Genomic DNA, 13,496 nt, shown 5'->3' with positions numbered 1-13,496 from the left:
TAGATCATTTATTACTTATTATTATTATTTATTACTCTTCTTTTAAGAGTCTTCATAATTTTCTTGACCTACAGTTTTCTCTGGCACCACTTCCTAACACCCAGAGGACACAGCAGTATGAGGCTCCACACACAGGAGCTGTCTTCGACGTTTGCACCCCCTATATTATGTGATGGGCGAGGTTCCCTTACAGGGCACAAACCCTTGGATGCCTCACACATCTTCCTGCAGCAGGAGCCACAGCATAAAAAAAGTAGGTTGTGGGCTAGGCACGATTCCTGGGGGCTAGTCTACAGGTCCACACCTTTCCCTCCCGCTGGTTGAGATGCATCCATCTGTAACACCACCATGTTTGAAAACAGCATCCCAAGACCACAGCTCTGCCTTTCCATCTGCAGTAGGCTTCCTGCTTCTAGAGACTGGTATTTTTGAAGTCAGACTCAGTGAGAGAACTGTGTGCACACAGGTGAGTGAAGGAGGGCTACAGGCTTCTGTCTCTCACACTCTGTCTTCGCCACTTCTTGTCACTGACTCTGGCTCATGTTTGGTTACCAAGGGCCACAGGGACTCTTTTTAAAGGGTTGGGAAGAAAGGCAGTCTTAGATATGAGGGCAAGGATCTTCACCCCACACTCACCTCCTTTGAGAAAAATGCAACTCAGTGGAACCAAGCAGCTTTACAAAGAGACACGCAACATCAGTGTCATTATGCAAAACAGCACACTCGGTTGAAGCCCAAGCCAGGACCATGATGAAGCTTCAGTACAGAGGAGCGTCACCCCGACATAGAAAGCCTCAGCGGCGATGTTATGCAGTAACAAGTGTTGTGTATTTTGAGATGGAGGAAATCATGAGTTTTAGCTAATGGAATGAATCCTGCCAGAGAATAAAGTCAAAAGATAGATTCGATTTAGCGGGTCAAAAGAAATGACTTTATAAGTCTAGTTCCCTGGTTTATAGAGAAGCTTGTTGCTATGTGATGAGACAGAGGAGAGTAACAAAGCAGTGTTTGAAGATGTAACCTATGCAGATTGCACCCAAAGGCCTCTGAAGGATGAGATGGGCTGGCCTGGTGAGGTCTTCTAATTATGATGTCTATAAAGAGTTATTCATTGATGAGCTCTGAGTAACCCTTAGGACAGAGCTGACCACTAGTTACCCTTCCTGGGAAACCCATTCTGAACAGAAGTCTCAGACTTCTGTATTTCTTCTTGATAGAACCCCAATAGTTTGTTTCATATATACAGATCTGGTCCCTATAGAGATGTCTATTCCGCTTTTGCTGAATGCTTAGAGCACTGGAAAATATTCATTTTCACGAAGATTTAGTTATAACCTCCATACTGACTCTGATAACTTAGTTTTACTCCATATTAGGTCTTTCTCAGTCCTAGGGGGCAATCTATCTCCTGCCACAAATTTTAAAAGAGAACTTTTGGGACCTTAGTAGTCAGCAGTCTTGGCTCTCTGATGCCAAGAGCTAGTGGGGTATGAGATGTAGTATAATAATTTTGGGGATGGAGATTTCTCCTGGGCATCCTTCTGCATGGTCCTTGGAGAAGCCTTGCCCTATTGTTCTGGTATCTCAACACTTGTATTTTCTGAGACACAAAGAATAATATAGAATGTTAAATTCTTATTTTATCTCTTAATTTCAACTTCTTATACAATTTCTAGACTTTATAATCCTTCTTAATTCTGGCAATGACACACTTATTCCCCTATTGGGGGGTGTGCAAGGTGAAGAGAACAAGAATGGGCTCTGGAGTTGAAAGAAACTGATATTAACAACAGGCTTTGCCACTTTATAAGGGGGTTGATCTTAGAAAAACAACTTCACGTCTCTGGTCCTCAATGTCTTTTCTTTCTTTTGTAAAGTTATGGTAAGAATATCCACCTTACAGGATGGTAGGAAGGATTAAACAATATTGTTGATAAGCCCCCTAACACATATGTTAAGTGCTCAGTAAAGAATTTTAGAATCAAGGAAGTAGGGCAGGAAAAACCACCATACTGACTCTGATAACTCAATGTCCATTGAGTTTCACAGTCTTGGAACGTAAAAAGATTATTGTTCATTTTTGCTTGTTTCTGGCTTATTGAGCTTATCTTTCCTGGTCCAGATCAGGCAAGGTTCAAGGTCACCCTTGTACTGATGATCTTTGCAGACAACTTATTTAAAACATCCATGGCTACCTAAGTTTGGGTTGCTTCCTGATGGACAGGAACTATGTCAGGCTTAACTAGTTGTATGACAGGGGCATGGCATAGTGCCTGGCACATGGGATGTGCCACGAGATGAATGTTGAATGAATGGACTTACCAAAGTCTTATTGCTCCTCAAAGTGAGTTTGAAAGGCAGAGAGAAGAAAGAAGAAATGTGAAGTTTTTGATAACCAAAACCCATAACATCTATCAGCCCGAAACCAGGCTCTTCCCTGGATAGAGAAGGCTGATTTAGTCTTAACCCAGGTGGGCACCATTGTTCTCATAGGGTTTATCCTATGACCAACAGGAACAGTCATGCCTTCAGTGTGGGCACATCAGCTCTAGTCAAGGTATGAACATCTGATGGCTAAAAGGATTTTGTTCTTTGAAAAATAATAAAAGTTTCTTACTTCCCATCAACAGACAACCTGATATCAAAGAGCCAGGAGGCACCTCAAATTCATCAACATTCCTTTAATGAGGCGAGGAACTCTTAATGGTAAACCAACAGCTGAGTAACAGGATGACAGTACAACAGTAGGTAGAAAATCAAGGCGCTGAGGTCAAAGCATTGAGCCAACACCCACCTGGGATGGGGTATAAAAGGCCTAGCAGGGAAAGGGGTTGTCACACTCAGTGTCTCGGCCTTCACAGCTGCTCCGAAGCTCCTGTGCTACCTCAGCCTACACCATGACCTCCTGCTACATCAGCTCATCCCGCTGTCTGGGCAGCACTCAGATGCCCGAAGCTGCAAATGTCTGCGGTTCCTGCATTGACGTTGGGGGCCAGCCTGGGGCAGAGGCCAAGGCTGCCTCCCTGTGCCTGTCTGCCACCCTGGCACATGCCAACCGGGTGCGTGTGGGGACAACTCCTCTGGGCCGACCCAGCCTCTGTGTACCCTACAGCTGCCAAACCGCTTGCCCCTTGCCAGGGACCCGCGACATTCCCGGTAACATCGGAGTGTGTGGGAACTATGGGGAAGGCGCCCCGAACGGGCACGAGAAGGTGACCATGCAGTTCCTGAACGACCGCCTGGCCAACTACCTGGAGAAGGTACGTCAGCTGGAGCGGGAGAACGCGGAGCTGGAGACCAAGATCCGAGAGTCGAGCAAATGCCACGAGTCCAGCGTGTGTCCAGACTACCAGTCGTACTTCCGGACCATTGAGGAGCTCCAGCAGAAGGTGAGGTCTGAAGTAGCCTGGGGTACGCTGGGTCTGAGGAAGGTGGAAGGGCATGGCAGTCAAAGGGCCATTGAAGACTCAAGGGTGTTTGTGCTCTTGGGTTCTCTTGAGCATGAGCGTAGATGTCACCCATAGAGCTGGAGCCCAGAGTATGATGTTTTGTGCATGAACTGTCTTCCTGGTTTTCCACAGATCCTGTGCAGCAAGGCTGAGAATACCAGGCTCATTATTCAAGTTGACAATGCCAAGCTGGCTGCCGATGACTTTAGAATCAAGTAAGTAGGGCTGGAAGAGGTCTCAGAGTGACTCCTTCCTCTACCCTAAGTCACAATGGCCAACTACTTAATTGACTGAATTACTGTCCTGTTTCTTCTTTCCTAAATTCTCCAAATAAAAATTTTTATTACAAACAAAACTAATAGAAAGTGGCTGAGGAAAAAAAAATACATCAAATTCAGTATGTATGGTGTAGCCTAGAGTTATGCCTCCTTCATTTACTTCTCTAAAATGGAAGGTAAGGCTGCTTGAGCTCACTCATCAGGAGCAGAATAAGGTGATTTCAAGAATAAACTGAGCAAGGACAGTCACTGAATTTCACATGTAAGTTAGAGGAACCATTTACAGATAGGTCAGGGTCCAAATTTATCTATGGGGACCTCAAATACCAGGCATTTCTACCAGACAAAGGTCAGAGATAGACAAGTAGCCCAACACAAGGAATAAGGGAGCAAATCATTGACCAGGTACCTGGATGTTGCTTAACCTAGCGGTGTGAGTCCTGTACTGGATCCTGAAATACATGATCTCATGCAAGCTAATTCATCTTTTGGAACAAAAGTTTCTTCAATGCTCAATGGTAAAAATGATACCTACTATGAATACCTTGCTAGACCATGAGCTGATTGAGTAGAGGGGTTGAGTCTAATTAATCTCTGAAGCCAGTGCTGAGCACAGTGAGCAAATGAGGATCCTAATTGGTGAAGGAAATGGAAACTGGGGGCAGCTGAAAGGGGCTGTCCTTGTCATCCTGCTGACCTTTCATCTCCTGTCCTGGAAGGCACGAGAGTGAGCTGTCCCTACGCCAGGTGGTGGAGGCGGACATGTGTGGGATGCACAAGCTCCTGGATGACCTGAGCCTGGCCAAGGCCGACCTGGAGGCCCAGCAGGAGTCCCTGAAGGAGGAGATGCTCTGCCTCAAGAGCAACCACGAGCAGGTCTGGGCTTGGGGCTGCAGACCCATGGGAGAGGGCACTGAGCAGAGAAGGGAGCACCGCCCACCCTGTGGCTGTAGGATTAGAAGCCAGGCTCAGCTGGCATCAGGATGAGGGGTTGATCTGGGTGTGGGAGTCAGGCTGACTCTGTAGGACGTAGCAGAGGTAGCGGTGGGGGTGGGGGGGGGTGGTTCCTTGTCTCTAAAGGTTTGCCTTGTGAATTTAGGAAGGCGACCCACTGGGCTCTTCCCAGTGGATCCTGGACAAGATCTTTCACATCGTGCACAAGTGGGCTCACCCCTCATGCTGCTCATCAGAGAAGGGGTTCAGGTGCCATCTGCTCTGTCCAAAGCCCTTTCCTCACTCAGAGTGTTGGTCCTTCTGTGCCCACAGGAAGTCCACATCCTGAGGGGCCAGCTAGGGGACAAGCTCCAGATTAAGCTGGACGCGGAGCCCACCGTGGACCTGAGCAGGGTGCTGGACGAGATGCGGTGCCACTACGAGGCCATGATGCAGACCGGCCACAACGACGTGGAGCAGTGGTTCCAAGATCAGGTAAGGGTGCCACCTTGGAGCAGGGAGGGTCCCCCGGCTTCCACCTGGGCAGGGGGGTGATATGATATCTCTGTGCACTTGTGCTTCAGTGCGAGAGCATCAGCAAGCAGGACATGTCCTGCTCTGAGGAGCTGCAGTGCTGCCAGTCGGAGATCCTGGAGTTGAGGCGCACGGTGAACGCCCTGGAGGTGGAGCTTCAGGCCCAGCACAGCCTGGTACGGTCCTCTGCCCTCACTGTGCTGCTGGTGCCATGGGCCATGGCCTGGCAGCAGCATGTCTTAGAAGTCCCACTCATCAGTCCCACTAACAATCAGAACTCAGGGGCTGGGTCCCTCTCTCCCTGGGGGAGATGCCTTGTCATCAAGGTTGGTTTGATCCCCAAAACCGGTTCCTTTAAAAAGCCAACTCCACTTCCTTTACAATAAAGGGTGGCGGTTCAGGCCCTCGTTCCACAAGACGTCACTGGGTGTCTACTTGGTCAGGTACTGGGAATATTGGGATGAACACTTCCTCCAGGTAGAATTTTGTGAAAAGTCGTGGTGATATGGGCAGTGATTTCTCCAGAGTTCTGGGCATGTCCTATGACATGGTGAGGTTGGCCATGATTCCTACTGCTGAATTTTGGGACACCTCGGTCTCTTACCCGGTTATTTGCCACTACAGAAGGACTGTCTGCAGAACTCCCTGTGTGAGTCGGATGCACGCTTTGGCACGGAGCTGGCCCAGATGCAGATCCTGATCCGTGATGTGGAGGAGCAGCTGTCTGAGATCCGGGCTGACCTGGAGCGGCAGAACCAGGAGTACCAGGTGCTGCTGGACGTCAAGGCCCGGCTGGAGAGCGAGATTGCCACATACCGGAAACTTCTGGAGAGTGAGGATTGCAAGTATGTGTGATCTAGGCACTCTTGGCCAATCATTTGCCCAATTCTTATGAGTTCCTTACGGTAACAGTAGTGTTGTCTACAAACCAGAAGGCAGTCTATGCTCCTGTTGAGTGACCCATTGCCCCTCACACTCTGCCTCATTGACAGAATATGAAGGGAGTGACCATCCATTAGGATCCATTGCCAGGTCTCCAGTGGGGCTTCTTGGCTAGCCATTCACTGGTGAGAGTAGAAACATGGCTGTATCTTGAACAGGCAATTTGAGTATAGATCCCAGCAGGTTTGTTGAACTCACTTTTGCTCTCTTTTTAATCTTTGTTTGTATTTTTTATCTTGTAGGCTAGAACCCGGTTCTCGTCTAGAAAACCTTAATTCTGGATGACATTGTAGATAGAGATCCCTCAGTCTAGCACTAGGGGTGCACAATAGGGGGTCAATGGCTAGGGCATCTGTTGGGTCCCCGTCTTGTAGTTTTAAAGAGGGGGACTCCTTCCTTGTGCTCTATCACACATCATTCATTTCCCATCCCTCACTTCATTCACCTTTTCTCTCTCTCCACAGACTCCCTTGCAATCCATGCTCCACCTCTGCTGCCTGTGTGACTCCCCCCTGTGCGCCTCGTCCAAGCTGTGCCCCCCGCACCACTTGCGGGCCTGGGTCGACCTGTGGAGTCAGCTCCGGGAGCCGATTCTGAGTGCCCGTGTACCAGCAAGGGTGGTTAGAGCAAGGGGATGCCTAAAGAGAAATACTTGTTATACATCCAGAAAATATGGCTTCTAACTATTGCTGACTTTCTGCATGCAGAGCCTGTCCAAAGGCCACAAGATATCAGGAGAAGTGGAATCTTGGTCAGGAGGCTTCTTTCCCAGCTGCAGATTTTCCCAGATTAGCTCCATGCTCTCAGTGGCCGGATCCCAGCCACCACTGGTGGGACTATCTACATTGGAGAGACTCAGGCATTGGATCAGATTGAAGAAGTATCATGGGGCGAGGATGGGGCAGGACCTGAAACTGCATTTGCATTTCAAGCACCAACTTTAGCTTGAAAAATTTCCAGTTTGTGGCCAGGAAAGTGAGAAAAAAACTTCACTGCTTGGGCTCCCCCTCCCCCCCGATGTACTGATTCCATTTCTAACATCTGCGGCCCCAGATAATGGCCCCAGTGAGGGGGGCAATGAAACTAGATATGACATATGTGAACAATTCCTCATCCACTTCCTTCCTCCTGTCCTTCTGCCGCCCTGCCTTGGAAGTGGCTTCATTTCCTCTCTAGTAAGGTGGGAGTTCCCTGTATCAGATCTGAGCTCTCTTCACTCAGAGTTCCTTTCTTTGACAAAGGACCAGGCTGGCCTCTTGCTATGTAAAGAGAACTTTCAGATTAAGAAATCTCTCTTCTCTAGAAATCTGGACTCTCATAACTATTGTCTGGCTATACTTCTCTCTTCATCTAATTTTACAGTAAAATTTGGACAATGACTTTATTTTTTTCTAGTAGTTTCTCCTGGAATATTAAACCATTGCTAAGCCTGATGATTTAGGGTGATGGAAAATATATTATTACAATATTTTCAAAGTTTTTATTCTTATTTACCTTCTCTGCTCCCACCTCGTGTCTTCCCACCCTCCCCCTTCCTGACCACAATGCCACCACATTTGGCCAGTATGTTCCATTGGACATCCCTGAGACCGGACCCTGTTCTTCCTCCTTCCTGGAATGCTTCCCCTCTCTTTCTTGTTATTCAGGCCTCGGCAGAAATGTTACTGCTTCTGAGAGCTCTTGCTTGGCCATCAGTCCACATACTCAACAGCCTCGTCACTCTCTGTCTTGCTTATTGTCATCATCAACAGCTAAAATTGCCAGCTCTTGCATTGTTTCCTCACTGAAATGCTTACTGGAGATTAGCATTCGTGCACTGCTGCTTCCCCGGAGCCTAGCTCACTGCTTGGTACAGAGTAGATGCTTAATAAACATCTGTTGAAAGAATGAATGTGTCTTCCTGACTTTATCTCTGACTTGTTACGGGGCTTGAGAATCATCACTTAACTCAGCGTTTTCCCCTGCCATACAGTGAGGGTTATGTCATCTTTCCCACTCACATCCTAGAATTGTTATGGATTCTAGGATTAAGTGAGATGATAGAAATTTAAAAAGTCTGAAAAGGAGAAAGCACCATATTGACCTCATGCAGAGCCAGTGTCATATAATTAGGAGTGTGGGTACTGAGCCAGACTGCTCACAATTCACCTGTGGCCTCAGGCTATTTCCTCTGGGCAGCTAGAATTAGTTTCCTTTAGCAGCTATAGGCGATCAGAAATGAAATTGTGTACTTAATAACTTGTTTTCCAGAGCAAATTTGATTTGAGTATCTGCATTAGTTCAAAGAATGAGAAAATTTTGCTTCGGGGGTAGGAGGCAGAGGCTTCTTAGCAACTCCCTTATATTGAATCCATCCAAGAAGACAGGGCCCAGTTGTATGGGTGCTCTCATTTCTTTTTTCCCCCTTTGGGTCCACCAGTGGTGACGTGATGTGCAAATATACCTTACTGCCCTGGGCACTCAGTAATTCTAAGAGCCACTGTGATTCTTGTAGAACTTCATTTTGGTGGCTACGTTTTGGAAGGAGTGCAGATTATGCCTATTTGCAGTCCTGATTTCTGAATGTGGTTGATAGCTGCTTGAAAAAAATAGCTCCTGTTAGCCTCCCTTCTCAGATCTTGTGCCATCAGACGAGAAAGGGCAATATGGGGAAATGAAATCACTTTACCCACCCAGAGTAAGACTGGGTAAGTCAGAGTAAGACTGGGATGGCTCAAGGCAGCTTCATCTTCATGGGGACAAAATGCTTCTTGGCATTTAGGAGCTACAACTTCCAGTGTTGAATGTGGTCTTGGTGGTGAGGGGTGACTTTCAGGAAGAACTTCTCATGATAACAAGGCACCATCTTGCCTGATGTTGATTGACTGGCTTGGGTTGGGGGCAGGAACAGGAGTCTTTCCAGAAACTGGCTTGGTTTTTGTCCATGATTTGAGCTAGAAAGCTTCGTCTGCAACCTTGGCTTTTTCTGAGAAGCAAAATGAATGAGATGGGGCCTGTTGTGTTGGGGCCCACCTTTGGAGCGCTGCCTTTTAGAAAGACCCAGGCTCCTGCTTCTGGTCAACTTTAAGTCCCCTGACTCTGTGTCTGGTGCATTTCTTTGCTTCTTGTGAACAGCAACATCTATGTCAAACACAGAACCTGCTTTGCTCTCTTCCTCTTTGATGGTTAAACATTTGAATAGAACTGCACAATTTTTAAATTGAGGTTTAAAAAATTTTTTTTAAATGTTTATTTTTGAGAGAGAGAGAGAGAGAGAGAGCACGAGCAGAAGGGCAGAGAGAGAGGGAGACACTGAATCCAAAGCAGGTTCCAGGCTCTGAGCTGTCAGCACAGAACCCGACTTGGGGCTCAAACTCACGAACTGTGAGATTATGACCTGAGCCAAGGTTGGATACTTAACCGACTGATCCACCCAGGTGCCCCCAAATGGAATTTTATATAGTGGTAGCTTCCTCCTGCCTGATGTTAAGTGCTGCCGCTTCTTCCTGAGAAGCTAATACCACTCTCTAGCATTCTTACATGGTAGGCATTGTAACTGCTTTTAAAATATGAAGTAGTAAAGCTCACAGAGGTTAAATAGCTTGTCTAAAGATATGATTTGGCAAGTGGCTGAGCCAGGACTCAGACCTAGATTGCTTGGCTACAAAGCAACTCTCATTATATCACTTACGTATTTATCCTCTGTTCCTTTGAGTGATTGAGCTGCCTTTTAAAGAGAGACCCTTCTTCCTCAAAAAACTAAAAATAGAATTATCATGTGATTCAGTAATTCCACTACTGGGTATTCACCCAAAGAAAATGAAAACACTGATTTGAAAAGATATATGTACCCCTAAGTTTATCACAACATTATTTACCATAGCCAAGACATGGAAGCAGCCTAAATGTCCATCAATAGATGAATGGATGGAGATATTCCATATATAATGGAATATTGTTCAGTCATAAAAAGATTGAAATCTTTTTATTGCCATTTGCAACAACATGGATGGACCTAAAGGGTATAATGCTAAGTGAACTAAATCAGTCAGAGAAAGACAAATACTGTATGACTTCATTCATATGTGGAATTTAAGAAACAAAACAGATGAACAAAGAAAAAAAAAAGACAAAAAATCAGACCCTTAAATACAGAGAATAAACCAGTGGTTGCCAGAAGGGAGATAGATGGGAGGGGGAGGGGTGGTGAAATAGAGGCGATTAAGAGTACACTTATCATGATGAGCACTGAGTACTCTAAGAATTGTTAGATCACTATATTGTACACCTGAAACTAATATTACACCGTATGTTAACTATACTTGAATAAAAATACAAAATAGGAAGACCCTGCAATGTGAGACTTGGATGTCCCTATTTTTCACACTCAGGGTCACTGACAGTGTAATTTGGAAAGGGTCGCTGAAATCATGTCATTTGCTTGATCAATTTAGTACAAGCCTTACCGGACAGTGTATTGTCAGTTCCTGAACCAGCTAGTCTGCCCCCAGCTCACTGCTAACTCCTCCTGAATGCCTTGTCTGTGTTGAACATTTCATGGGTCAATGTCAGTATCTGAGAAGGGACAGAAGATGACTTTTGAGGGAAGAGTACATCATTAGCAGAGAAGGACTAATACCAGTACAACCAAAGCGACTGATGCTGTCATTAAATAATTCTATTCTTTTCCCAAAAGGACATGAGTTAAACACATAATTCAGTGTGATCTACTTTTGAATGCTCTGTAGGACTTTTCATAGAAATACATTCCTAGATGAAAACATGTCAACCTGATTTTGATTTGATTTAGGACTACAGGGTTTAGAAGTCAAGGATTTTCTATCATTGGAACAACAAGCTATTGTTTGGTTTCATATCACGTTTGTTCGTTCATTCATTCATTCATTCATTCATTCATTCAACACACACTTGCTGAGCATCACCATGCACTAGGCACTGTGGAGGGTAAAACTGGGTATGATTTGCTCCATAGCTGAGCTCATTTGGTTCTTTCTTTCATGTTTACATTGACTGGGTATTTTGTGTGAGTCAGATGCCATGTTGGAAATTACAGAGATGAACAAGATAGTCAAGCAACTGAGCCACCCAGGTGCCCCCAGAGATGAACAAGACAAAAGTAAGTCAAAATCCTTGCTTACAAGGGTCTTCTTCATAAGCCAACAACAAAGCACACTACCAGGACGTAAACTGAGGATTCAGTATGAGTGGAAGCTTTCACTTGAAGGCAGTTCTTGAGCTGAAAAATATGAACTCCCAGGGATGGACTTGACCTTCAGAATGTTTCAGAATTAGGGTATTTAATAATGGATTGTCAATGTGCAAAATAAAGCAGAGTTGTCAATATTTCCCTATTTTTATTGCATAAAATCTGTGAAGTGGGCCAAGTAAGTAATTCTATAATGACTTACTCAGAATTTCATATTTTCCCGACTTCCTAAATCATCTACTCTACAAGTTTCTACAATTGCATTTTCCTCCTTTTCATTCAGCACACCTTTGTCCCAGGACTGTCTCCAGCCAGATCAGGGAGAGATTTATTAGCATCACATCCACAAGATGTGGTCCCCTGAGAAGCTCAGAGGAATGGACTCCTACATTGAGGGGAAATCCACAAATTTTGGGGGGCACAGAACAAAGGAGATGGCTCCTAATCCAGTGCCTCAGGGACCTCATCAGCCAGAATCAAAGATGAGGCTGTGGGGCTGTGGAGAGCTGAACTCTGGGACAGGGCACATCTGAACCCAACTGGTTCAGCACAAAAGACATAGACCCCTGAAAGGGGAAATGGAGCCCAAGTGTGTCCAAACTCTCACAAAATACCAAGCATTTTTATTTTTGTTTGTAGAGGTCTTCTTTAAAAAAGCCTAGCTTACAGAAATTATACACATAGAACACACATCTTGCAAAAACTTGAAACAGAAGTGAAGGCTACACTAAGCCAATAGTCCTCCTCCACAAATTAGTTTCCATATGTATACAAGGGAAGGGGGGGGTATTGTGAGGTTCTAACAGACGATTCTCACTGTATTTCTCACTGTACACCAGGGCCCTTCTAGTAGCTATAGCCCAAGCAGCACTCAGTGATTTGGGAGAGGGATGGCAGAGTAGAAGGCAGGGAAGAGGGTTTTGAGTCTCACAAGTCCAAGCCCTGAAATGACAAGAGAATGGACTTGGATGAGATGAGTAAGGGGAAATGTTCTGCCCTCTGGTTAGAGGAAGGCACGCTGGGATCAGGGAATGAAAAGGAGGGGAAGGGAAGAGAATTTAGATGCTGGTGGGTCCTGCTTGCCCTACCCCTTCTCCTGGGCTGGGATACAGAGTCAAGGGCAGGAGGATAATAGGTTCAGGATGTAGGAGCAGAGGGCATATGTCCTCCCTTTCCCAGGTAGAATGTGGAGAGGCACCAAGACCCCAGGGGAGTCTGGACAGAAGGTCCTGAGAAAAAAATCATAGACTATCCTGAGACCTGGGGTGGTACCGAATCTGAAAGATGACCCTGTGCATCAGAGAGTAGCATGAACAGAGCAAAAGGAAATCTGACAGCTCAAGAGCCACATGGGTAAGAATGAGGACACCTTGGCCACACTGGGAGCTCTGGCAGCCAAGAACTGAGCAGGAGGACCCACGTGGGTCTCTGTGGCCGTGTGGATGGATGCAAATGCCAAGGGCTGAGCCCTGCCCACCTCCTGTCTCCCAACATCCTGGAGGAAAGGCCTTTGGCACTTGGGGTGACCTCTTGGAAAGGGGTCCTCAAGATGACTGAGATTAAGGTTCTGCTACCTGGTGTAGTGTGGGATGAAGATTAAAAGTACAATTTGGTTTAAGTATAAGAAAATAAAGGTATATATTTTTCACACCTGACTTTATGGTCTGAGATTCATTTTTGCTATAAATGTAATCTCACATATGTCCTTCTTTGGGTAAATATAAAAAGTAGCATACTGGGTATCTTGTTGTGCATTTTGCCTTTTCTTCACTGAAAATTCCATTGTAGTTGTCATTTCTATGGTAGTATATATCTATGTCTATGTCTATATCTATGTCTGTCTATGTCTATGTCTATATCTATGACTACGTCTAGATCTAGAGCTGTGTCTATATCTACCTTAGTATCTGTGATGGCTACAAGCTTTTCACTATATTCATGCACTGCAATTCACTTAACCAGGCTTCTTTTGGTAGGCGTTTCATTTTCTCTTCGGTCTGCTATGACCCCCCAGATATTGCCATAAATACTCTTATTATCCTTGTACGCGTGTAAGTGCGTCTGTGGGATAAATTCCTGGAAGTGGAATTATCGGGTCACGGGGTAGGTGCAATTGTCATTTGCATAGATATTGCTAAACTGCCTTGAAGAGGC

The 13,496-nt window shown here is 45.6% G+C and overlaps 1 protein-coding gene across 1 annotated transcript; it reads left to right on the top strand.

Annotated features, from left to right (window-relative positions):
* Positions 1 to 2,693: 2,693 nt before the first annotated feature.
* LOC125926533 (keratin, type I cuticular Ha8-like) lies at positions 2,694 to 6,733 on the top strand. Its single transcript, XM_049636041.1, has 7 exons — positions 2,694 to 3,389; positions 3,582 to 3,664; positions 4,447 to 4,603; positions 4,994 to 5,155; positions 5,245 to 5,370; positions 5,819 to 6,039; positions 6,601 to 6,733. The coding sequence occupies exons 1-7, from the start codon at positions 2,898 to 2,900 to the stop codon at positions 6,731 to 6,733; spliced, it is 1,374 nt and encodes a 457-aa protein (XP_049491998.1). The 5' UTR covers positions 2,694 to 2,897.
* The last annotated feature ends 6,763 nt before the right edge of the window (positions 6,734 to 13,496 follow it).

Source organism: Panthera uncia, chromosome E1, assembly GCF_023721935.1.
Source record: "Panthera uncia isolate 11264 chromosome E1, Puncia_PCG_1.0, whole genome shotgun sequence".
NCBI lineage: Eukaryota > Metazoa > Chordata > Mammalia > Carnivora > Felidae > Panthera > Panthera uncia.
Note: the sequence above shows the minus strand (reverse complement) of the source record. Positions and strands in the feature narration are given on the sequence as shown.

Coding starts and splice junctions, on each gene's coding strand:
- LOC125926533 (XM_049636041.1), top strand. CDS start 2,898: ATGACCTCCTGCTACATCAGCTCATCCCGCTGTCTGGGCAGCACTCAG. Junction 4,604..4,993: donor TCAAGAGCAACCACGAGCAG/GTCTGGGCTTGG, acceptor CTGTGCCCACAG/GAAGTCCACATCCTGAGGGG. Junction 6,040..6,600: donor CTGGAGAGTGAGGATTGCAA/GTATGTGTGATC, acceptor CTCTCTCCACAG/ACTCCCTTGCAATCCATGCT.